The 26,077-nt window shown below is 45.1% G+C and overlaps 1 protein-coding gene across 3 annotated transcripts in view; it reads left to right on the forward strand.

Moving 5' to 3' along the window:
• The window catches only part of ENKD1 (enkurin domain containing 1), a 127,692-nt gene that overhangs the window by 85,535 nt on the left and 16,080 nt on the right, over nt 1–26,077 (forward strand). For all 3 annotated transcript variants that reach the window (XM_069217562.1, XM_069217564.1, XM_069217563.1), the window contains exon 7: nt 21,600–21,736. In XM_069217562.1, coding sequence (XP_069073663.1) covers nt 21,600–21,736 — 137 coding nt within the window. The remainder of the gene's footprint in view (nt 1–21,599; nt 21,737–26,077) is intronic.

The raw sequence follows: 26,077 nt of genomic DNA on the forward strand, positions 1-26,077 counted from the left end.
ATCCCTTATCATTATATCTGTCACCCGTAAGGAAGGCCTCTGGCAGGGAGATGTATTTTGTTAAATAAGACATATATCTTTTCTGATAGGTCTTAAGAACAACACTTCCAAATTGTCGTTTTGCTGTGGGTGAAAGTTGGTAGCCCCATTAGCTAACACAGGGTTACCGGGTGGCATCCCAACCAGGCTAATGTTTGACTGGAACGACCAAACTGGGTCACATAATGAATCAAATTAATTGTGGCATTAAATGTGACCTGCTGGCCAGATCAAAATTTATGTCACTATTAAAGGTAGGCAACTTTTAGAAAGTTGCCATTCGGTGCTCTGCGCATCAGGTAGCTTCGCAAAGGCACACAGACAGCTTTCTGATCACCTGAGTAGACATGTGAACAACTCCCAGTCTCTGGAACAAAGGCAGTGCCTTAGCAGAAAGGTGTCACCTCCTCTGCGAGAATGGCCACTCAATGATGGGTCGCCTAGCTTAGTACCCCTGAGCAGGGATGCCTTTTGTTCCTGTAGACAGCATGGAGACTGGGCCAGAGAGGGGTAACTCACCCCCAAACCAGTTTTACCATAGGCATGTAGCCATACATCTAGGTTGGGCTACCAAGCTCCTGACGCCCGAGGAAGGGTTGTGCAATCTTGAAAGAGACAAGAATGTAGCATTCTGGGATACCCAGATGCCACACATCACAGGAATTTCATCACTAGTTAGGAGGAGACCCAGTAGGCCATTGGCTAGTGACAGCATAGTCCCCTCATGGCACTTTCCTGGGATAAATATGGCCCCCCTGGCAGCCTGAACCGGAGATCATGCTGAAATGCCAAAGGACGACTACCCATCTGTCCTGCACAAAAAGAGGCTGCCAGTTCCAAAGGACTGCACCTGCTGCACTTTCGGCTAGCAAAGATTGGACTGTTCCTATGGCTTGTGGCTCGGGGAAAAGTTGATTTCTGGCATCCAACAACAGCAGTGACTCTAAGGATCAGTCATCTTATGTCCTGGAACCAGCTCCAGAGACACAAGAGCTGAAGTTGGCCAAGTTGCAAAGTTTTTAACCACTGCAGAAGTTTTGCTGCTGCCAGTCACTGGGCACACAGGAGGACAGATCCGAGATAACCAAAACCTGCGTCTGCGGACCCAGGGGTTGCTATCCAGGACTGGGTTTGGCGCATCCAAAGACACTAGCCCCCTCCAACGGATTTTTCCCCAACCGCAGTGCAGACTGACCAGTAGCCCAGCATCGGCTGGCCGGCTACTGCAACCTACAGAAGTTTGAGGGGCCCTCGACCTCTGTGGCCAAGTTTGCCCCACTTCACCCGTGGACTGAGGAATCTTCACAAAGGCACCCCTGTTGAACGCATCACAACTGGAGCATCCTTTCAGCTTCTTTCAGTCTGTGTCTCTCAGCATCAGGACAACTCCATTGATGTCTATTGCAGTCCTACTGTAAAGTTTGTCTCTTGCTTTAAAAACACTCCGATGACCAAGCTTTTCAAAGTTTCCAAAAGTTTTGCTGGCCATTGCTTGTGGTTAATATAAACATTATTTATTAATTCTAAAATCTGTATCCCTAGAGCCTTTCAATTGATTTTGCTGCTTAAGGTCTCTAAACAATCATAAAAATCTAACCCGTTTTTATAAATTGGTGTCTTGTTTCTTTTGTGTCATATGACTTTCTTAATTTGTTGTTTGGTGCTGTTAAATGCTTTACACATTGTTTCTTGCCTAAGCCTTATTGCTCGAGCCACAGCTACCCAGGGCTGAGCTTAAGGTTAAGTAAATGTACCCAACTGGACCGAAGATCGTATTTGTGCGTGTACTGCACGATATGGCCTCCAAGCCATATCATATAGTACACCCAAATCCTCACATTAGTGCCTAGGGGTGGGATCCAGACCTTGTTTAGCCATACTAGACAACTTATAAGTTTGTAACTGACCGAAAGAGTTTTTGCCATATTGAGAAGTAAAGGTTTAGCCAAGTTCTGGCATTCTAAAGCATCTGCTTCTACGAAGAAAAGTCAAGACTTGAAAAACGTTTTTCTTGCTATTTAAACATTTTCAAGGATGTAGGGGAAAGGATTCAACTTTGCCACCTTGCCTACATGGAAAGGCCATGAGCTGAGAGTGTGTAAAGAATGGAAAATCCTTACAGGAGTATCATTCAAAAAGGATTACCTGGTAAAAGCTCTCAACGTCTGGGGGATAAGATTGTTGTGATAATAGGGCTAAGGGTGACAATAGTGAGCCATTCACATAGGGAAAATGAGGACAGAGTTGTCCCCACAATTCATCCAAGACATGACTCCCTCTCTGGAAGTGACAGGAGCGTCACATCTCTGAAGAGGCCTGAGGAACCCGATGCCCAGCTAAGCCTCTTGGAGCTACAGGAGAGGAAGCTGGCCCTAGAAGAAAAGAGATTGGCCCGGTGAGGAGAGAAGGGCCAAGCTGAGGATGAGACCCCAGGAGATTGGTGGCAGCAACAAGGTGACAGAGGTAACTGCTGAGGTTGCCTATAATACCAGGGTGCCCAAAGGGATTGTGCCCTAAGTACTCTGAGGGGGTTGATATAGACAAATGGCTGGCATCCTATGAGAGAGGTCTTGGAATGAGAAGGTAGGTGCACAACATTGGGGGTCATGACTGTGGGAACTCACCCATGTTTTAGGAGAAATAGATTGCTGACACTAGAAGACAAGGTGACAGAATCCTACACCAATATGAAAGTTTCACTCATTGATCTCTTTGCCTAACCTGTGAAGAGTATAGACAAACATTTAGAAGCACACTAAAGAGAGCAACACCATCATGGTTTGAATTTATAGATGCCTCTGTGAAGACAGCGGATGGGTGGATTAAAGGTAACACCTATGAAGACTTGTGCAATTTAGTGGTAAAAGGATGTATTTTGAGACATCGTTCCTCAGAGAAGTTACACAGGCATCTTATACTCTAAGCTACCTAGCCCTAGAGAGCTGGAAAAGATAGAGGATGAATAAGAAGTCCTTAGATGGTAAACAAAAAATGGGAGAATGGACCCCCTTCAAGAGAAAGATGGGGTTGGAAGTTTAAAAAGCAGAGAAGCCCAAAGAGTCCCCAAAAGAAGTCCACAGTGGCACCCCAGAGCCACATCCCAAACTAAGGGGAGGGGGTATCAGGGAAAGAATTTTGACCACTCAGAGATTGGGGTATTCTTTGACTGTAGACAGCAAGGGCGCAAGAGAGGTGATGCAGCATGCACCAAAACGTCACCCACTGGTGACACTACCAAGGGCGAGTGTAGGGATTGGAGTGGAAGTTATCCATGGGGCTTGCAAGGGATACACTCAACCCACAGTTTTGTTCCTGGGAAGTGAGGAAATTGAACCTTTGGTCACCAGGCCTGCCAGTATGATAAAGTACATGCAGTGGCCAGAAATTAATGGGTTGGAAGTTAAAGCCTTGAAGGATACAGGTGCTAGCATAACCACGTTTATGGGTAAGCTGGTTTTTCCATGCCAGATCCTACCAGATGAGGTGCATGAAATAGTCAACTCTGACAGTGTTACAAAGTTACATCACATAGTTGTGGTAGTCTTTGAGTGGGGAGAGATAACTGGCCCTGAGAAAGTAGCTGTGTCCCCTGCCATCCCAGTGTAGTGTGTATTGGGCATGCATGGGCAGAGGTGGACCAAAGGACTCATGCAGCAATGTTGGGTCTTCTGGAGTGGGTTAGTTTCCCCACTAGAGCCCAGAAGGACTTAAGGGAAGGAAAATGACTGTGGATCATGAAACAGTGGATCCAGTCCCTAGTGACAACAGAAAGAGCAGGAAGACTTCTGCAAAGAGTCCTCAAAGATAGAAGCAGTCCAAACCTCAGGGGACAGCATAGTCTCTGAGGAGGAGGATGCTCCCTTGAGAGACTTGCCTGATTTGGCAGAACCTCAAGGAGCCGGTGGTCCTTCCAGAGAGGACTTGAGCCAGGGACAGAAGACTTGTCCCACTCTTGAGGGCCTGAGAAAGTTCACTGTCAGACGAGAGTTCCCATAAGGTATACTTGGAGGAGGGAATCCTGTACAGTGAGTCCAGGGACCCCAAACCAGGGGCAGCCAGGAGAGTGATTGTCCCCAGAAGTATGGAGAATTCCTCCTTAAAATAACCCATGACATTCTCTTGGCTGGGCATCTGGGATAGACTCAAACCTGGGACAGGTTAGTCAACCATTTATTAGTCCCAGATGGTAGAAAAAGTGAAGGCGTTCTGTCACTCCTGTGTGACCTGCCAGGCTAATTGCAAGGCAGGTATCAAACCAAATGCTACCCCGATACCACTTCCAGTGGTGGTGTTTCTCTATGAGAGGGTGGGGATTCACGTTGTTGGTCACCAAGCTCCACCTACTGACTCAGGGCAAGGGTACATTTTGGTTTTAGTGGATCATGCCTCTAGGACCCCTTAGGACAGTTATGGCACCTGCAGTAGTTAGGGCCCTACTTAGTATTTTTATTAGAGTGGCTACTCTAAGGATATCATTTCAGATAAGAGCACAACCTCAATGTCTGCCTATCTGAAAGTGATGTGGGATTAGTGTGGGGGTGACATACGTTCACTACTCTTTATCAGCCACAAGAAATGTAATAGTTGAAAGATTTAACAAGACCCTGAAAGGCATGATCGTGTGTTTATCAGAGAAACTCAGGAGGAGATGGGATGTTCATCTCCCAGGCCCATTGTTAGCCTACTGGACGGTTCCTCAGAAGGGAGTAGGTTTTAGCACTTTTCAACTGCTCTTTGGACACCTTGTCAGGGGTCCTTTATGTTTGGTAAGAGAAGGGTGGGAGAGACCCCTCAAAGAACCCAAACAGGACTATATTATGTGCTAGGCCTTCACTCCAGAATGGCTGAATACATGAAAAAGGCACATAAGAACTTGGAGGCTAGCCAGGAGCTTGTTAAGCACTGGTATGACCAAAAGGCTTTTATGGTTGAGTACCATACCAATCTGGGCAATTGGTTTAGGTGTTGGATCCTGTAGCACTCAGAGCACTCCAAGACAAATGGACCTGGCCTTACCCTATCTTGGAAAAGAAGGGAGATGTCACATACTTGGGGATTTCAGATACCCCAAGGAGCCCTCGTAGGGTGATACCTCTGAACAGGCTCAAGTCACATCATGACAGAAAAGACATTACCATGCTCATGGTGACAGATGCTGGCGAACAGGAGGAAAGTGACCCTCTCCCAGACCTGATGTCTATCGACGTCATATATGGTTCACTGGAAGGAGTAGCACTCTCTCACACTGACAATTCAGCAGCGGACTGACTGTCTCAACTTGCTTACGCAGTTCTCTGGGTTATTTCCCTTGACTCCAGGTCTGACAACATGTTGTACCCATGATGTGGACACAGGTGACAGTTTATCGTTAAAAAAAAAGATTTACAGACTGTCAGATCAAGGCATGGCTAGCATTAAAAACAGAAGTTGCTAAAATGCTAGATATATGAGTGACTGGGCCTTCTAATAGTCCATAGGCCAGCCTAGTGGTTTTGGTGCCCAAATCTAATCCCAAGGAGGGAAACCTGAACTAAGGTTGTGTGTGGACTGTAGAGGACTGAATGCTGTTACTAAGGCTGATGTTCACCCATTTCCAAGAGCTGATGAGTTCGTAGACAGGTCAGTGGATGCAAACTATGAGTACCTTTGACCTTACTTCAGGTGATTGACAGATAGCCCTTGGACCAGGAGCCAAGGAGAGGTCTGCGTTTCAACCCCAGAAGGCCACTTTCAGTTCAGAGTGATGCCCTTTGGGTTGAAATATGCCCCTGCCATCTTCCAGAGGTTGGTGAAAAAAGTACTTTGTCTGGAAAGTTTCAGAGCAGCATACCTTGATGATATTGCTGTCTTTAGTTCCACCTTGGAAGATCACCTGGTCCACCTCAAGAACGTGTTTCAAGCCCTTCAAGAGGCAGAGATGAATGTTGAGGCAATTAAGTGCCAGATAGAGAAAGGGTCTGCAGTTCTACCGGGGCACCAAGTTGGTGGAGGCTTTGTACAACATCTCCAACCCAAGATCTAGACAATTCTGACCTGGGTCTCTCCAAAGACTTAGACCCAGGTCAGAGCCTTTTTAGGCCCGACTGGGTACTATGGGAGGTTTGTGAAAGGTTATGGTACCACAGTGGCACCTTGAACATAATTAACCTCTTAAAAGCAGCCAATGAAAGTAATTTAGACTGACTCCTGTCAAACGGACTTTGAGACCCTAAATGAAGCTCTGTGCTCAGCGCCTGTAGTGAAGGCACATGACTTCACCAAAGAGTATTGTTCAAATTGATGCTTTAAAACATGGGATTGGGGGCTGTTCTGTCACAGCTGAATGGCAAGGGGCAAGATCAACCAGTTGCCTTTGTTAGCAGATGACTCTTCCCCAGAGAGCAACTTTGGAGTGTCATTAAGAGGGGGAAGCCTTTGCTGTGGTTTGCCCCCCAAAGAAGATGAGACCCTGCTTGTTTGGGACTTACTTCAAAGTTCAAACTGACCACAGATTTCTCAGATGACTTATGCAGATGAACGGGGAGAATCTCAAACTGTTGAGGTGGGCCATCTCCCTATAGGGTACGGACTTTACAGTGGAAAATAGACCTGGAATTGACCATGCCAATGCAGATGGCCTTTCTAGGTTTTTCCATTTAAATGATGAGAACCACCCGGATTAGGGTCAACTTGCTCATCACCTTTCGTCTAGAGGGGGGCCATGTAAGGAAATGCCTCTTTTGCATTTTCACCCTCACATTTTTGTACTGATGCTGCTGTTTTTTTTTTTTTTTTTTTTTTACTTTTACTTTTACTTTCAGAGTGCACTGAGGTCTGCTAACCATACCTTTGTGCCAGTGTTTTAACCACGTTCAAAGTGCATGTCGAATTGGATACAGCCAATTAGCAAGGCCTGATTTACTTAAAGTTCTCAGTATATGGTACCCAGGGCACGTAAGACAGAGTGCCCACTCAAGGCTGCAGCACTGTTCGTGCCACCCTTAGTGTGACAAGGAACAAAATGGCGGGGAGCTGTAATTTGTTAAGTAAGGCATGCTTTACAATATGTCTTAACGTGGAAGGGGGGTTTGAGGGGGATGAGGGGGGGGGGCTTTGATGGGCCCCCTAACTCAACACCCCTGAGCAGTGTAGAGGACTTCTATACAGTTGAAGAGGAATACAAAGCATATCATGATGTCTGATATAATAATGGTTTCTGATGGGTAATTAAAAAATTCCTAGCTATCATAACGGAAAGTTTAAATTCTATTAAGGACTCAGAGGCGAAGATTAGGCTTCACTTTCTCCACTTTATTACATCCAGCAGCCATTAAAAGTTTGTAACAGAAACCAAACTACATTTTCCATGAATACTATGGAAAAAGAAGCATCAACATGTCCAACAATTAAGATACGTCCATCCCTTCAACTTCGCCAGAGGACACTCTGTTCTCCTCTTTCTTCCTGCAAGCACAGCCAGTAAAGTTCTGTTTCATTCTTGTTTACTTGAATCCATTCCTGAGAAACAAAAGGGTCATTTCAGTAAAACTTTATGGAAGCATCCCCAAAGGGAAATATTCCTTCAACACAGAAGATTATTTTACAGTATCTCAACCAATCCAAACTTTCCTAAACATAGAAAATATTTTACTTACATAAACAGAGCAGATACATCGGGGGGGGGGCATCAAATCTCAGGGTGGGCTAATCCTCTCCTCTGAGTCATTAACAGAATAGGACCAGAAGGGAGGATTAGGCTGGTTCCAAGCTTGTCCACTACCAAAGTAACAGATTTGAAGAAGAACCTTTTGAATGTAGAGTCAGATGACCAATCTACTACGTTTAGTATATCATCCAGGTATGCTCCCAGTGAAAAAGCTTTAGAGACAACAGCATCAATCCCTGCATCTGACGGAGGATTGTGTGGTGTCGCAGCTGAGGCCAGTGCAACGCAACTGACGCCCGCACCAGGTGGTTCGCAGCAGAGGACGCAGGGGCGCTTTGCGAGCCCGTGAGCAGAGGAGCAGAGAGCCGCGACAAGCTGCAGGGACCCGACGAAGTACCTGTTGCGACAGCAGCAGGCAAGCTCCTCAGGCGAGTCCCCCGGCAGAGAAAGGACTCGGGAGCCTCAAGAAGAGCCGGTAAGCGCCAGCAGGGCCGGGAAGACGCGAGGGGAGGGTAAAAGTGGGTATTGGTGCTGCAGCAGAGGAGGGGGCTCTCCTTGCTCCCTTGCTGTGAGCAGACTCTCTCCTGCCTACTGTCTACTGTGATCTCCCCACCCTCTGCTGTGCTCAGAGTGCCCTGTGCTCAGAGTGCCCTGCTGTGCCTGCGCCCTCCGTCCCAAAGTAGTGCTCCCAGTTGTGCCACCTGCCCTTGCTGCCCTGCAGAGAAGTACACGGGGGGGTCAGGGAGAGCGACACCAGGGAGAGAGCCCACAAATCCCAGACATCAGATCCACAAGCGGGGGCCCAGGTACACAGAGGAGGGAAAGGCACCACAAGGTTTCCAGGCTCCCTCAGGCTGCACCAATTGGAATCCAACATGGAGCCCAGTGGCAAAAGAACTAGAACTCCGAGACTGTGCAAAGAACCGACGGAAGCCAGTGGGTGCAATTTTTTTTTTTTTTAAGACATTAGGCTGCAGGCTGCATGCTTCCTCTCGGCAAAGCAGCCAGCCACAGACTGACGTGACTCGCACGAACGGAAAGGCACACACAGAAAACCGCAAAAGCACCTTTCATTGAGAAAGACCATCCACTGAAAACACTCAGTCATTGTCTGTCAACCAGGGGGCAGCAGGAAGGATGACACTAACACGTGGAAGGAAAAAAGCAGCAAAGCGGCAAAGACAAGGCTCCTCAGGGGAAGGCTGGCACGAGCCGGAAAGTGAATCCATAGAAGGGAAAATACCCACAAACCCAGCACAAACAAAGAAATCGCCTCATAAATCTCCAAGCTAGGGTAGAAGGGCAGGATCTAAAATCACAGACTTCTTGCTCACCCAGATGGAGTCGAACCCCACCAGCACTTCAAAAGGTATAGTTCTTGCCAATGACTCGGAGTCAACAGACGGGGTTGAAGTGAAGACTGCGCAGGACATTGAAAGGCCTTGTGTCGACCTGGGAACAACAGACACACTTATCCCTCAGCCCAATGAAACAGGCATAAATTCACAGATGTTACCAGAATGATGCTTTTTCCACTTTAAATCTCAGCAATTGGAACAACTGGGGGGAGAGTCTGTGCAATACTTCAGTCTCCAAACAACCCTCGCAAGAAGAGAACGACATTGACTGTATCATAATAGAGGAACTTCCGCTGATAGATCTTTGCTCAGACATATCTCAAGGCAATCAAATCACAAATAATAAAACAAAATTGAGATCCATCTGTAACACAAGCTCACCAAGGAAAGATCATTCATTTTGCAAAACAATAACTACAACAACATCTAATATGCTTGCAACTTCAGTCGTCATGGCAATGGAGCAACAAGATCAACAAGAGGAAACTGACGCCCCATCGAACCATACAACGGGGGCTAAATCAAAAATAGAACCATTACCATCTGGAGACTCGTGGAAGGCCTTGTTATCAACAATGGACACGATGTCCGCAGCTATTCAATTTCAAGCAGACAAGCAAGACACTTGTGTAGATTTACTCAACATCCTGGCTGTCCACATTGTGAGCATCAACAACAAGCTTCAAACCTTGCACGATCTGATAAAGAGGGCCCAAACCCACTCATACACCCAGCAGGTGACATGTCAGGTGACAACTCACAAAGACCCTGGAAATCCTTAACGACATCTTGAAAGAGGTAAAAGTTCAGACCCTTAGAACTTAGGAGCACTTTTGTAGTAGTGGTGAGAAGGCCCTCAAATACTCAGTGAATAAGGAAAGCACACAAAATGTGGAGGAACCCCCACATGAAAGCAATAATTTCATGGAAAATAACTTATCTGGACAGGGAAGGTCTCAAAGCAACACAGAGGGCAGATCATGCCATAGTACACAAGAAACAGGCTCCTCCATGGGCGGATCGAAGGAATCAGTCCCCCAAAAAATCAATAGCAGAGGAATTCTCCCTCAGGAAAAGGGGAAAGAAACGACAAAGGAAAGCACAGAAAACATCCAAGGGGGTCCAGCCACATAGTATATGGAAAGCATTCGCTAACTTTAATGGCTTGCAGTGCAAGGAACCAGGAAGAATAGACAAAAGCAACAAGACAGCAAGCTGGGCCAAATCTAGACAGATGAGGGAAGGACAGCTAGGACAATACCCCGTGTGAATCGAGTGTTCCAGGTAATCAATTAACATCACATAAAATGTGTCCTAAACCCCTCTTTCCAGCAACGAGTGGGGCGGTAGCCTCTTGCATGGCGAGATGGCCTTAAGAGAACCCCATGGAATAAGTATAATCATCCGTCCGTGCCCAGACCAGGGAACACAGCAGGTCAGTGATAGGCTGGAGACCGCTAAACCCTGGGAATACAACCCTCAATGTGCTAGCTCCGAACACAATACGATCATAACAAATCTATCTGCAGGAAAGAACAAACCGATTTTAGATCATGGTCACTATCCTTGGTCAGGCGATTGCCCAAACAGCACAGCACAAAAAAGAATTGCAGGACATCAGACATCGCACGATAAGATGGCTTCAGAGGACAACAAATTACTTTTAATCCCTTGCAATGATTCAAGGGGGGCATTTGACATTCTAAACAGATGCACCATACTGAAGTTAATAAATGCGATTCAAACTCTGGCTCACATCTCAACAACAGAACTGATGACTGTTGAGTTCATTCCACATCCAAATAATAAAGATAAAGAGGCAAAGCTGACATCCTGGGCCACATCTGCCATAATTGACCAAGTTTTAGTACATCGAGACACATTTAGTGCTTGGGGCATCGTCCTGCAAAAATTAGAACCGCCCCGATACCCCAATCTTCTGATACCACAACAAAAGAAGGGAGGCTCAATTTTAAAAAGGCCGTGGGAGTAGAAACCTCCCCAAGTAGTCGGCAACACTTAAAAATTGTAAATAGTAAAACACCAAAGATTGCTTCATCATAGCATGTACCAACAGGTCTTCATTGGTACACCCTCAACAGTCAAACAGGTTGGAATGCAAAATTTAAACAACAACAGTCATAATTGGTCCTGACGAAAATCCAGAACACATTTACATATGCTCCTGGAACGCTCATGGTCTAAAAAATCTGGTTAACGATAAGGCTGAGTTTCCCACAGCAGTTTGAAATCATCATGTTGCAGGAAACATGGTGTATGGAGCCGATACAAATTTCTGGATTCATTGGGATGGACGTCTCTGCAAAACAACCTCAAAGATACAGACACCCCAAGGGGGGCCTCACAACGTACTGCTCTACGAAAATCAACTGGGTGACCAAAGCAGATTGACCTGGGAATCGACTGGCTGCTACCAATAAAGTTGGAACATCAGGCAACAATAGAACCTTACTACTGATCAAAGTATATTCACCCCAATAAAACTCAAAATAGTGAAAACATGGAAATATTGATCAGCATTGTAAAAATGCTGCAGAAGCAAAATAAGGACGCAATCCTCTTTGTGTCCGGTGATTTCAACCTTGATCTGAGCAATGGCAGCACAAAACCCCTCCACGGAACATATGCGAACATAAAGCTTGAAAATCTGGGTTTGCGCACCTTACGCCTCTCCCCGAGCATGCTTCATCCGCACAAGTAACTTTCTCAAGTGGCACAAAAAAATCCAATATCGACTTTACATTAATAAATGAAACTGCATTGCCATTGGTCTTAGCATATAAGATTCAACAGCGCACACCAAACGATCACTTGCCACAACTTATTAAGATCCGGAATTAATGGAATCAGCTCCCCTCCACAAACTTCATAATTTCAGCCCCAGTGACTTATGATACAAAAAAATTGAAATGGAAGGGGCTGGTCCTCGGCAAAGTAATGGAAGAAGTGTACCGCAGTGCAGGTACAACTGATGAGCATAAAGAAACACTAAGAACGCAGGAACAAGATCATCCTCCAGGAAAACGAGTGGCCGCCGGGTTGCCCTTGTGTGATTCCCTAATGAATAAATTCTCCATCAAAAAATATCTCCCAATTTCGGTCATAGAGACTAAAAACAAAGTTAAGAGTGACAGAGCAGTAAAGCCATGGTATAATAAAACCCTGCGTGATCAGAAAAATCAAGTCTTTAGAGAACTAAAAAATGGTCCTAAAAGACATACACTGGGGAAAGAAATCTGATAACACAAGGCTTTCTGAACTAAGAGCCAAATACAAGAAAAATTGCTTGATGGCAAAACAGAGATATTATGAGGATGTGTGGACCAAGCTTCCCATGTCCAACAAACAGAAAAATAACAAAACGTTCTGGGAACTGATAAACTGATTAAATCCGGGAACAAATCGACACACGAATGCAAGAATCGACGCGGCCACATGGGAAGCCCACATACAAACAATGTTCTCACTCCCGGAGCACCATGCGAAGGAGGAGGCCACTCAGGCAGCTGACTTAAGTAAGATAAACTTTGGCTTTAGTGTGACAACACAAACCGATTTACCTCCAAACGATAATGAACAAAAGCACGCACGAATGAACACAGACATTGAAAAACTGACAAATCTTTTTAAGAAACTAAAACTGGAAGGGGCAGCTGGCCAGAATGGAATTCCGAATCCCCATTTTAGAGGAGACCCTTCATTCTGGGTGCATTATTTGGTGCTTCTTTTTAATGACCTCCAGGGTACTATGAGGCTACAAGACGCTTGGAAAGGCAGTATTATTCACCCAATATACAAAGCAGGAAACCCTGCAAGCCCCTCAAACTACAGGCTAGTAGCATTGATAGACGTGGAAGCAAAACTTTACGTAGCCTGTCTATTGCAACAACTAGCAGAATGGATTCATGATAGACATCTAATTCCACAATGCCAGACAGGCTTCAGAGCAGGTTTTGGAGGCTCCACCAACCTGCCAATCCTGGCCTTGCTGGGAAATAAAGCCAGGCTGAAGAAGAAAAGGCTATTTGCGTGCTTTATTGATCTAAAGGCAGCTTTCGATTGCGTACCAAGAACCAGTCTATGGGAGAAACTGAAAGGCTGGGGCTTACCTTGCAGCCTTCTTAACAAAATTATGGCTTTGTATACGGGTACTTGGGCGCAAGTAAAAATCAGAGAGGGCGGCCACCTCACCAACAGACTATCAACAGCAAAAGGATTAAAACAAGGGTGTGTATTAGCTCCCACGCTGTTCAATTTATATCTTGCAGACCTAGCTGAGGCCCTCGCACCCGTAAATAGTCATCCACCAGTACTGGCCAGGAAAGGAATAGCATGGTTACAGTATGCAGACAACATAGTTGTACTTAGCCAAACACCAGTCGGATTACAGCATAGCATGGATGCACTTCACACATATATAACAATGCAAGGTCTGGAATTTAACTTGAGTAAAAAAACAAAAAGTTGTCCGCTTGGTTGATAAGAAGTTTACATTTGTTTCATGGTTTTTAAATGGAACCCGGGTGGCAGTTGCCCCCACATATAAATACTTGGGATTTACTATGGATCGCCTCCAGACTTTCAAGCCACAGCTTGCTGTCGCTCAAGCCAAAGCCCACTCATTGATCTATGGCTTCAAAGTATTAAAACAAAAACTGAGCTGCCCATCATATATTCACCTGCTTTCTGTCATGGCAGCAGGGCTAATGCCTACCGTCACCTATGGAGCTGAAATTATGCTGGGAAAGGAGACAGTTTTTTTTTTTTTTACAATTGAGTACAGACGAAGGCCTATAAATCGTTTTTTCAGATTCCACGACCAGCATCTCCATGAACCATCGGTTCATGCTTTTTCGATTCGGGTTGATGGAAACGAAAGACATGGTCCCTTTTTATGGAGACAGCAAGTACCAACACATTTTTGCCGACTATGTGGGCACAGACAAGAGTCATTAGAACACATCTTTTGCGTGTGCCTGGCTTTGCTAGGCCTCAGGATATTGTATTTTTAAAATATCTTCTGGTTCTTAAATATACGCTCATGTAGGCCGGCCGTTATCAGTTGGCTTAGTGGACTCTCAATCCTATTTTCTTGTCGAGGGACCAAATTTATGGTACAGGCCCAAAAAGAATTAGAGAATAAACTCTAGCAAGCCGAGAGTGCATGGTTTATCAACTGGTGTTAAAAGAGTTTTTAAACAGTCAACTGCAGCCAGAAATTAGTCATAGGAATTACTTAGTGTTAATTATTTAAGGATATTCCCTGAATTTTACTTTTAGCAACTAACAATGCAGCTTTAACACAGGAGTAAGAAAATCCCGATTAAGAACAAGGTTGAAATTAGCGGAGCAGGTTTTAGTCACGCACAATTTAACATCATGATATGATTCAGTTTCAAAAAAGCAAATTACGTTTTTATGAGCTTCTAATTTATATAGTGAGTGTGGTAAGTATTTATATTGGATGTATGCTTGAATTGTGATGGTTTTAATTAACCTTGTCAATAAACTACTTCTTTTTCTTTGTCTATGTAGTAGTAACCACATCAGACAAGATTATGTTAGTGGCCACCATATGCATGATTACTAGCAGTGAACAACTTTGTGTATCAGGCACACTTGCCAGTAACCATGTAGAAAAAAATGCTTTGTCAATGTGAGATGCCTCTGCATGGGTAATGCATAACAGTCATAGCTGCAGTGCCCCAGCACCAAGTTCATAATATTAGTAATATTGTCCCACAACATCTTTTTTTCTTTTTTTTTTTTTACTCAAATATAGGCTTTAAATATACTTAGACGTTTTAGTTTAAAATACATACTTTTGGTATGTGTATATAAATTCAACCAAGTAAAAGCTTCCAATTTATTGCACTGGGTGGCACACAGAAGAACTACTTAGATACAGCTGTTAAGCTCACGAGCTACTCATTGGAGAAGCCTGGTCTACATCTACTCCCTTCTCTTCTATGCACATGCGTTTGGACTCTGTGGCTGATGCGGCTGATTACCCAGGAGGTAAAGGGGCTTAGGGCCCTTGAGTATCTTCCCTCGAGGCAAGGGTTTTTTGGTACTGGGCCTGTAGTCGTATCTTCTTCTTCAAGGGAGCAACCACCTGTGAGACTGCCTTATAAATTGAGACATTAATTATCTGACAAAAGTGATCATCAATAGGGAGGTAAGTAACCTCCTCCTCCTCACAATATTCATCAAATCCTTTCATTGCTAATTTTGAGCAAAGCACAACATGAGGAATAACCAAATGGGGGAGTCCCCTATAGTATTATATCCCTGAAAGGGTTAGCTTGAAAGACCCTCAAGGGCCTGGAAGTAGTCCTCCCTTATGATTTTAGAGAACTGATTTACTGCCTGGGTGAGTCCCAACTTGTCCTAGATCTTACCCTTAAAACGGGTGTTCCGCTTCCAGACAGTGGCTCTGAAATTGTTGAACAACGCAATAATAATGATAGTAAGTACTTCTGCCCCAGATGGAGATTGCCGCTGGATGCGCTTCACCAAGCCTTAGAAACTGGGCGAATGACATGCAGAACTGGCCGTGAAGGGGTCGAAAACGCTCCAGAGGCCGTGCTGTGAAGGAAACCTGCACCAAAGGCAATTACAAGTGACACTTGAACAAACAAGGGTACACAGTAAACATTTGGAAGCCGCAAATACAAATAAAACAGTCAATAAAATACAAGGAAGAAAACACTTAACTCAAGCTGCTGGAGCAGTGAAGAAAGAAGAGGATAGAACGTTCTCGGAGGAAGTTGAACTGATGGACATATCCTGATTGGTGGACATGTGGATGTTTCTATTTCTTAAGTGTTTCTTGGGAAATGTAGTTTGGGTTCTGTTACAAGCTTTTAATGGCTGCTGGGTGTAATAAAGTGAAGAAAGAGAAGCCTAATCCTCTCCTCCGGTCCTGACATAGAATTCTGCCTGCATATTCCTCACCTGCTGAATATCCCAGGCTCCAGGCAAATTTTTGAAAAGACCCTTCCATGGCATTAGGGGGTGCCGGCTCCACTACAATCTGGGAAGTGAGGTTGTGGTGTGGTCACTGGATCCAAATAGCACCCACACAAGTGGTTTGATTTTAGTTCTTTATTTCCATGAACTTTGATGAGGATCCAGAGTTCTCCTGAGTGGTTTTTCACCTCAGAGTTTTTTTCTCAAGATTGTTAATCATTCAGACTTTTAGTGCAGAGTATTAGGGATGTCCCCTCCAAAAATGTCATGATTTAAACCGTGTCACACCTGCGACAAACAGTTGTCCATCACAGACCCGCATGAAGACTGTCTGTGGTGCCTGGACTATAGGCATGATATTTTTCCTGTGACCAGTGCTACAGTAGTCTTCCTATGGCCATTAAGCTGCATTATTCTAAGACTTTTATGGCGCATCTGTCTCAATATACTCAGTCCAGATTGAGATCACACTATTGCTGTTCTCCACCATCAAAGTCTTTGAGAGAGGAAAAAAAGAAAATGCAGATGGAGTCCCCAAGATAACAACTAAAATCAAGGGATAAGTCACCTCGGCATATATCAAGTATCCAGCAATCTTCGCCTTCAGAGCCTGAGTTGATGGATATCACTGCACCTCAGGATCCTCTCCATGCACTGCCCTCGCTAATACTGCTACCAGTGCTGGTAGTGGATGTCCCTGCTCTTCCTTCGTGCTATGTGATACATGTTGGTCCCTCTCCAGAGCACCTTTTAGCCTTAGAGGCCACGTGGGGCATGTTTGGGGTCCTGTTGGCGGATTCTCCCCCAGTGCCCAGCATCTCTATCATTCTACTAAAAAACGTTCTAACGTCAGTCAAAGTTTTACTGATACTGATCCTTTGTCAGTTCTCCTGGTGTCTATGCTGGTGACAGTCCTGGCAGCACTTCCCATGCAGCAGCCGCCTCCTCACCTGACTAAACTTACATCCACTCCCCTGCTATAGGCAGCATCGAGCCCAGTTAAGGCCCATTGCTCAAGGAAAGAGGCTCAGATGATAGAAGAAGCATACTCTGCTGGTACAGATTGCTTACGTTGAGCTTGCTGGCAGTGGGTACACACACTTTTTTGCTCTGATTTGGATCCTGTAAAAAAACAGCGGGACAACCTCAGGACGCAGTTATCAGTAGTGACCACTTGTTCCCACCTCATTCTTTGGAGACTGCTATCTGGCACTGCAAAATGCCATCAGTTAAGCTAATGCCCCAGCTATTGATATTGTCTCTGTGCTGCATTCCCATTTGGGATACCTAATGTTACTACGTTTGATGGTATAGCCTTCCCTCACTATTTCCTACTAAACAGTGACTGTGCGTGCTGGAGCACATGTGCTTTTCACATCTTGCCTGGATAGGTGGCCATATTTATTAACATGGGCCTCTGCCTTTTTAAACTGACGGGTAATCTTACTGCAGCACGTTGGAAGATGACGGACATTTAGTTGAAGATGTTGCCATTCCCTTCGTCTCACAAGGGTAAGTATATTACAACAGTATAACTTGGTTTATATTCTTTATGAGTATATTTTATAACTGTGGGCGGCATGACTTGCTGAGCAAACATGGCGGCTGCTCTCGAAAGGAGCTCTGCTCCACTGGCCAATAAAGTCCTCTACATCTCCCTGCTGCAGCTCTGCATCTCCCACCATTCGGCACCCCTGCACAGCAGCACCTAGGGCCCTGATTAAAAACTCCCACGTATCGACCAGCTAGGACCCAATGCGATTCCCCGGGCCTGGAATGGCAGCAGCCTACTGCAAGGCTAGGCTTGCTGCCTGATGAGCTTCCCAGCCTCTAGCTCCGCCACCCGAGAATGTCAGATTCATGCATATGGCAAGGAGACGCTATACTGTTTACATCCTACATCAAACACTAGAATGCACAAATTATATTCCTCCAAGAAATGCACACGTTAGTAGAGGTACAGCACTTGCACAAACATTGGAGGGGGCTCATCATAGCTACCACCTATTCTGCCTATGCATGCGGAGCCCTAATCTGCATTTCAGCCTGGAGACCCCTTCCAAGCCTTGGATACCATACTGGGGGAAAAGGGGCAGTATGCCATACTAGAGGCCATCTGGATCTCTCCAGCATCCTACAGGGCAGCATATATGCTCTCAGTGTAGACCAAGGAACCTATTGGGCCACACTCTCTGGGGTGCTGTCACCTTGAAACGAGACACCGTGGACCATTTTCAGAGGTGGGTTCGCCGATGGTCATGTGGAGATCTCTAAACTCTCACTCTTGAGTCTATTCATTCTACTCAGCGGTGCATGATTTGCATGTGTGACACATACGCAGCTTGCCTAATACTCAACATGAAAAAGGCCTTAGACACGGTAGAGTCAGACTATCTTTTCCAGGTGCTGGGCGGTTATGAAGATAGGCGACCTTCTCCGGGCTTACACAGAGTTGCTCTACATTGCCCCCCACATCCAGGGTGCGCCTGGGCAGGTTAATCTTACTACCGTTTTCACTGGGAAAGGGGTACCCGCTCCAACCTCACCCCCATATACACCACCCTACAGTTATTGGCACAGATTGCTGGCCTCTGAGTCAAATTGTGCACATTTTCTCCGAGCCCCAGCCTACCCTCGCTTGAGATGCGACTCAGGGAACACTACTGGATTGGAAGGCCGACACACTTCGGTACCTCAGGATGCACATATACCACTCCCCTATTGACCTCTTTGAGGTCAACCTAACGAGTGCCCTCTCAGCCCTAAAATCGCAGGTGCAGTTTTGAAGGTATTTCCCTTAGCTACAACGGGGAAAATAGCTCTGTCCAAAATGATCGTCCTTCAGCGACTTCTTTACTACTTTGCCAATCTTGTTCCTCCCAGTTGCTTTTTCAGTGACCTGGATACAATGCTAAGGGAACTCATCTGGGGTTCTAAACACCACCGCATTGCGCTGCGCAAACTGTATTTACTGGTGGGCAGAGGTGGCCTTGGTGCGCCCTTATTTGAGGCCTGCTACTTTGCAGCACAGCTCCAACTCAGTTTGGAAGAAACCTGTGCTGGATCTGGCCCCCTATCTCTATTTGTGCTCCAGAGCTCCCTCCTTCTTATGGCCGCCCCACAGTCTCTACAGGTAACACTAGCCCACAGGTTTCTCAAACGAGTTGCCTGCCTTACCTGCCAGGTCATACCTTATGCCCTGGCATTCCCCCTGGGCCAGCCGCGCCTCTTGGGATCCAATCCCTTAGCAGAATTAGCAGCTTGGCACACCTGCTCCTTGCCTAATGTCAGTCACCTGTGCGCAGAGTGACACCTCCTCTTCCTTCACCTACTCATAGATGATTACGCCCTTCCCAGGGGTGAATCCTGACATACCACCAACTCCCACCACGTTCTGAACTCTCTGATCTGCACTGAATGAAGAGCCCCAAATCCACTCTGTAATGCAGACTCATGGGAATGGGTCCTCCCTGATAACATGGCTATACAAGGCTCAGAAGGCTCACACAGGGGTCCAGCTGACACCTAAGGGACAGATGGGATTCGACTTAGGACGAGCGCTACACAACACTGAGTGGAACAAGGCATTAGAGTTTCCACAACGTGTCTCCTGAAATGCACACTTCAAAAGCATACTTTCATAGTTCTACATTGGTCCTACCTGACACCAGAGCCCCTGGTGCCCCTCCCCTACCACAATTACAATTCCCACGTAGATATATCAGTACGCATGACGACCCTGCATGTCCCCATACACACTCTACCTAGCTTCACTCTCGCCCCAAATTGCCCCTTTCTCTTCTTTCCAAGTTTATGCACGGGTCCCCCGATTCCAAAAGTCTGAGCCTGCATCCTGAGTCTAAATCACATGCTTGCCTCTTTCATTCTTATGTTGTTGTCTCTGTTATCAGACACTCCCATCATCTGTATATGCTTGTCGATGCTACTGCTCTATCCTGCACAGTTGTACATTATACAGGGCTGTTCACATTGATGTTACTGTTTAATGAAAACCTCCTAATAAAAACAGTTTTCAAAAAGAGTATATTCCATAACTAACCTATATTATAATAGTCCAGGTGACCATCACCCTCACCATGAGTACAATATGTTACACAGGCTATTACGATCACGTTAACTCACTAATGATGCACCACAGTCCCCCTTACTACTTGGCCAATGTAGATATAAATTTGTATTTTACCAGCATATTCCAAAGTCCCAATCCAGACTTTGTAAGTGTTCTAACTTATTTTTGGCTACCCCTTCCTGATGTCACAATCGTGATGAACCTCCTGTATCCTATATAGGGTTGAAAGGTCATTGACATAAAAAAACAAGAATTTGATATTTGCCTAATAGTTTTATTGGTGTTTGTTTTTAATAGGAAAAACACAAAACAGTTAGTTTGTACTTCACGTTCACTTGTCTTGTGGCACTTTGGGTAGTGGTTTTATTGTTCAATGGGATACATTGCATCAATATATTGACTTTGACAATAGCAGTTGATGTTGTCTAATACAAGCTGTTTGTGGTACATCATGGTCTAGATATGAAGTTTCTTTTGGCAGTGATTGCATATAGTCAAGTAGACCTATTAATGGGAATTGAATTGAACGATACCATCGAGAACCACCGTGATTAAGGAAGTGTCAATGTCCCAGGTTCCTGTGAATTTAAGGGCGGCTACAGTGGTCCTTAGAACAACACCCGTATTCCATCCTATGGTTGTGACCCCTTTTAAACTGTGGAAGTCCATTATGCTCCCTCCTATCCTCCATACCACCCCTCCAAGGAGGAGATACTACAGTGACTAGATCAGGAACGAACAGTCAGCTTTTATCTCAACCGCAGTAAAGACGTCAGGTCTGATGACCACATTTTTTTGTAGGATACACTGGCCACATGTAGGGCCACACGGTCCAGAAGGGGACCATGTCCCATTGTATAATGTGGTTCATGAAAATGTGCTTGGCCTCGCAGAGAAAGACCCACCTTAAGGACTCTGTCCCCGTTCCACCAGGGCAAATGCAGGCAAAATCTTCTACCTCAACTTTGGCCAGGAGTGTTCCAGTTTCACTTCCTTCATCTTTCTTTTGAAGAGACTGATTTCTTACTTGTTTGGTTAGGCAGATTTACAAAATCAGCATCAACTCTTTGAGTCACTTTATAAATGCTGTTACTCACTCACTTATCCCTCCAATGTAGGACCATTTCTTGGTACTCTCTTGTAGCGGTCATCATATGATATATGACAAAGAATACTTTTCGTACCTGTATTATAGTTCTTCATTATAAAACATCTTCAGCATTGATATCCAACTCATCCAATCTCCTCAACCTTTAAGACTTTTTCTCCAAACAGCTTCACTTAAAAACAAGGGTTGTGACTGAGTTCAGGGTATCTTGGGTGCTTGCCTTTGTTTAGCGCCAACATCATATCTCTGCAATTTAATTTGGTTTATGTAAGTTGAACTGTTCTACTTGCCCCATGTTTGAATTGTGTTGAATAGTTCGGTTTCATAGTCTTCAAATAGTTCTGTTTTTATTTTTCGTGTTTGCAGTTTGTTGGCACTGAAAGATCACTGGCGTAAAGAAGCTGAAGAACGACAGAAGAGTAAGCCTGATCCATCAATGCCTCAAGGACACACCATGATGCCAGAGGAGGAACGACTTGAAACTCTGAACAATCTCAAACAGAGTAAGTTGAAGACTTGGTAGCTTAATAATCTAATAATGGAAATTTCCTGAGTAAGTAGAGAAATACTGTGAGGTAAATTATCTGCCCTAGTTGTCATATTGCGAAGCAACTAATACCTATCCTGTGCCTTCGCAAGCCATCACAATTGACACCTAAGTGACCTGCCAATAATATTTTTGTATTTTTACAGTCAGCTTATAGTTGCTCCTGTTATTTTTATTTCCCAGATACTGTAAACTTTGCACTTGTATAGCACACTACTCACCCGTTAGGGTCTCAAGGCGCTGTACTCAAACCGCTATGGAACCCCTCCTGGCTTTTCCCTGTGAGGTGCCCACTCCTGGGCACCCCCAGGGTGAAGCCAGGCATCCAAGCGCTGTTGGGGCCATTGTGGAGATTAAGCAAGCTATTGCCCAGAGTTGCAAAGTGGGACCCATTAATTAGATTAGGCACCAAGGCGAGAATTATCTGGTCCAAGGGAATTGAGCCCAAGACCTGCCGAAGCGGGACTTGAACCCTGGTCTTGAGCCAGATCTCTGCTTCAGGGTCTGCCACTCTAACCATTGTGCCACACTTCTCCACTGAAACATACTGAAAAATGCTTTACTAATAGCTATTTAAAACAAATGATCTATTGTGTTTTTAAGATGAGTGATATAATATGAATGCTCTGTGTATTAGTAAGTTTTATTTAAAAAGTAAAGTTTACTTCAGATCATTGATGGAGGAGATGTCCTTTGATATTTTTACATTTTATGTTTTGAAAGTACTAAAACTGCATGCACACAAACAAGGTATATTCCACTGCACCTCAAACGTGACCAGACGTTTCCCTGACTAGTCTTTTCTTTAAATCCCATTTAGTCTCCAAAAAAGTCTTCCCAGTGTTTCTGTGTACTTGTCTTCTTCAGCCCTTCTGCTATGTCCTGGACTAACCTGAAGATTTTTTAAAATTGGCAACTCCCTACCATGTTCTCCTGATGGATACTTCTACCTGCAAATTCCTCACCTGTAGAACAATCACAGGCATTAGACTGTATCCATAAAACTTCCAAAGCTCCCAAGGTGCTGGTACAAGGTGCAAGTGTCAGCTGATGCTGGAAGTGACTTCAGGCAGCGTCCTTGAGGCCATAAAGTGTCCACCCTGGGGAGGGACATCGGTTCCCTTCGCTGTCTGAGGAGTTTCCTCACATAAAGACTAAAATATAATTTGTAGTAACATGTCCCGTCACTAGAAAATAGGGTTCAAACCCTGTAGGGATTGTGCAGGACAGCTGTCCATTGCAAACCCCCATGCTGTTTGTCTTTGGTGCCTCAGGTCAGACCGTGATTCACAGGGCCTGATCCTCCTATCTCAGCTTGCCCCCTAAGGCCATAAAAGAGCACAAAACTAAGCTCTTTGTGGCCAAAGGACCACCGCCACCACAAACATCCAAATAATCGTTTTAGGTCAGGGTGCAAGAAGAAGAAAAAAGCATAGAAAGTCAGAGAAACACGCTAAAGGTAAGTCTACCTGTCGCTCTGTCTCCCCCACAGGACCTTCAGAGACGGCATTAGTTGACTTGATCTCAGTGGTTTCTCCTTCCTGCAGTCCTGCTCCACCACTGAACTCTGCTATGGAGTGACCATCAAACCTTATGGAACCTTCAGTGCTAGTGCCTCCATAATCTAAGATTCTGGCGTCTGCACCAGCCTTACCAGAGGTCCCGACTCCGTTCTTCAATGTCATATATTCTATCTTTTCAAAGGCATTGATACCGGCCGGCTCCCCTTTTGGGCCAGCACCCTATACATTTCCTGTTTTCATGCCATTGCATTCGATGACCTTCAGCGCCATTTCTAATGATCTGGTGCTGGAGTCACATTGTGTTGACCCCATACTCTGGTACAAGGTGCCTCAGAAGTCAATGCTGTAGATGGCACCACCTACGCTACCACCGACTCCTAGCTCCGGCAGTGCCACCGATGTTGCTCCTCCTCTTCAGAGACTCCATCCTGTAAGGATGCCAACAACATTTGGAGGAGGAAGAGTACCGAAACTGTCTTTGTGGTATTTTTAAGGCAAACTACATGGAGAGTCTGGAAATAATGCTTATGAGTTTCAAGGACTGTCTTCCACCAGTGACCTAGATACCTTTCCAGAATTACTTATGGACTTCCCCACTAGTCCACCAATGCCTGAAGTGGTCTGTCTTCGTAAGGTGATGCTGGAGGCTACTGAAGTGCGCAACTTGTTTTTGCCCACCACAGAAGCCACGTCCAACATTCTTACAGAGGTACTTTTACCCTCTACTTTTACATCATAACCACTTCTCCCTTTTAATGAGGCTATTTTAGAGCCCTTCTTGGTGACATGGGAGAAACCTTTTTGTTGTGGCAGTCAACCAGATTGTAGGCCACATTATGGCCGTGCTCCTGATGACCCAACTTTCCTTTCGGCCCACCTCCTCATCTGAAAGCCTTGTGTAATCTTCCTGTTCAGGGGGCCAATCCAAAGGTTCTTTTTCCTCCGCGCCCTCCGATAGCGAGTCAAAACATCTTAAGGCAAAAAGGCTTTTTTTTTTTACGGGAAGGATTGCCCTGGACTGCCTTAGCTCTAACTGCCTTCTAGCCACATATAATCATGCCTTTGTGGGATATGTTTCAAATGCTCTTGCCTCATGTTCCTAACGACATGAGAAAGCATTTCCAGGAGGTCGTTTGTTATGATCAAAATGTCTCCATGTATGATACAAAATCGGGGCTTGACAGAGCAGATTCTGTGGCCCGTGACATGGACACTTCTATTACCATACGTAGACATGCTTGGTTCCCCATATTCAACTTTGCTGCGAATGTCTAGGCGAATTTTACGGACCTTCCATTTGATTGGGCGCAGCTTTTTGGTGAGAAGGCTGATTAAAGTCATGCAGCTTCTGTCTCCATCCAAAGATTACTACCAGTGCCAGAGCAGGAAAGGGCCATGGAAGTTAGGCTCATTACTTTCAGGTCACCAAAAAGGCGTCAGTCTCCATTCAATCCTAGACCTCTGGGATTTTTAATTTTTTCTCAAAAAGGAAAAGTTCAAGTTACTGACCCTAGTATTACTGGTGCTGTTCGACCTGCAGAATGTATACTTTTTATCAGTCGTTCTGGAGGTACTTGTGATATGTGGTGGGTTCTAAGCTCTGCCAATTTTCACTTCTTCGTTTTGGTTTGATTTTTACACCTCGAGTCTTCACCAAGGTGACAGGAGTGATAGCAGTCCATCTCAGAATGTCGGGACCTAATTGGTCTGGAGTTGCTGATGGGAACCTTTTCTGTATCCACCTGGTACTGTTAAGTTAGAGGACAGTTACCTGCAAGATTTGTAAGGTGAATAAACCCAAGAGTTGCAGGGAAGAGCTGCTTACCGTCTGCTTGAGAGGCAGTTGTGGTGAATCATACTCTTTCTGATTTCACAATTGGTGCTCTTTTTCCCGGTAACACCTCCATAACTTTTCCTTTTTTTTTCCTTAATTGTGAAATCAGAGTAATATGTTCCACCCAGTACAGTCCCTTCATAAAATAAAGCCTTCCATTACCCGGCTGTCTGCATCTGTGTCTGGGTCTTTTACAGATATCCTCACCCGAGCTCTTAAACCATTTTCACGATTGACGTTTATAAGTAATTTAGTGACAGAGCCAAATGGCAGGATTAGTAGCTGTAAAAGCAGGACATTGTGCCTGATACCATCATGTTTGTGAGAGTTAAATGCAGGCACGTATTTTATACAGGGAGAGATCCTTGCCCATACGCCTCAATTTTTTTCAGGCCTTTGGTTTCTTTGACTTCTCGCCCTCAACAACTTTTGCTATGGCGCACAGACCTGTTTCTTATCTCCAATTTCTGCAGCAGCTGACTCTTAGTCTCAGAGTCTCTTTTCTATGGGACAGCAGCTATCCGACACTCGCCTCTGGTTGTTATGCTGTTTCAGGATCTATCCAGGAATAATAGTCTTGCATACAGATAAGGGGGAAAAGGAGATGGTGTATTTCATCTTGGAGGAGGGAGAACAGTGGGTACTATTGAGGTTTCCTACCACTGTCTTGAGGTCAGCAGTGGTGCAACACAAGGGTCCAAGTCGCACAACCATTCCTCCCAATCACCTTTGTAGCTGCAAACCTGTCAGCCACTTTTGGCCGTCCGAGTCCAGCAAGTGTGTGGCAAGAGCCTGTAATGAATTTGCCTTTCAGGATCAGACACTCTCCAGCTACAGACAATTTTGCAAACAGAGGTTACAAGCAGCTGTTACACAATGTAACTGAGCAAGTCTGATAAGGTCTCTCTCCCCAAGTTTGATTTGGGGACCAAGTCTTCAA

Source organism: Pleurodeles waltl, chromosome 12 (genome assembly GCF_031143425.1).
Source record: "Pleurodeles waltl isolate 20211129_DDA chromosome 12, aPleWal1.hap1.20221129, whole genome shotgun sequence".
Taxonomy (NCBI): Eukaryota; Metazoa; Chordata; class Amphibia; order Caudata; family Salamandridae; genus Pleurodeles; species Pleurodeles waltl.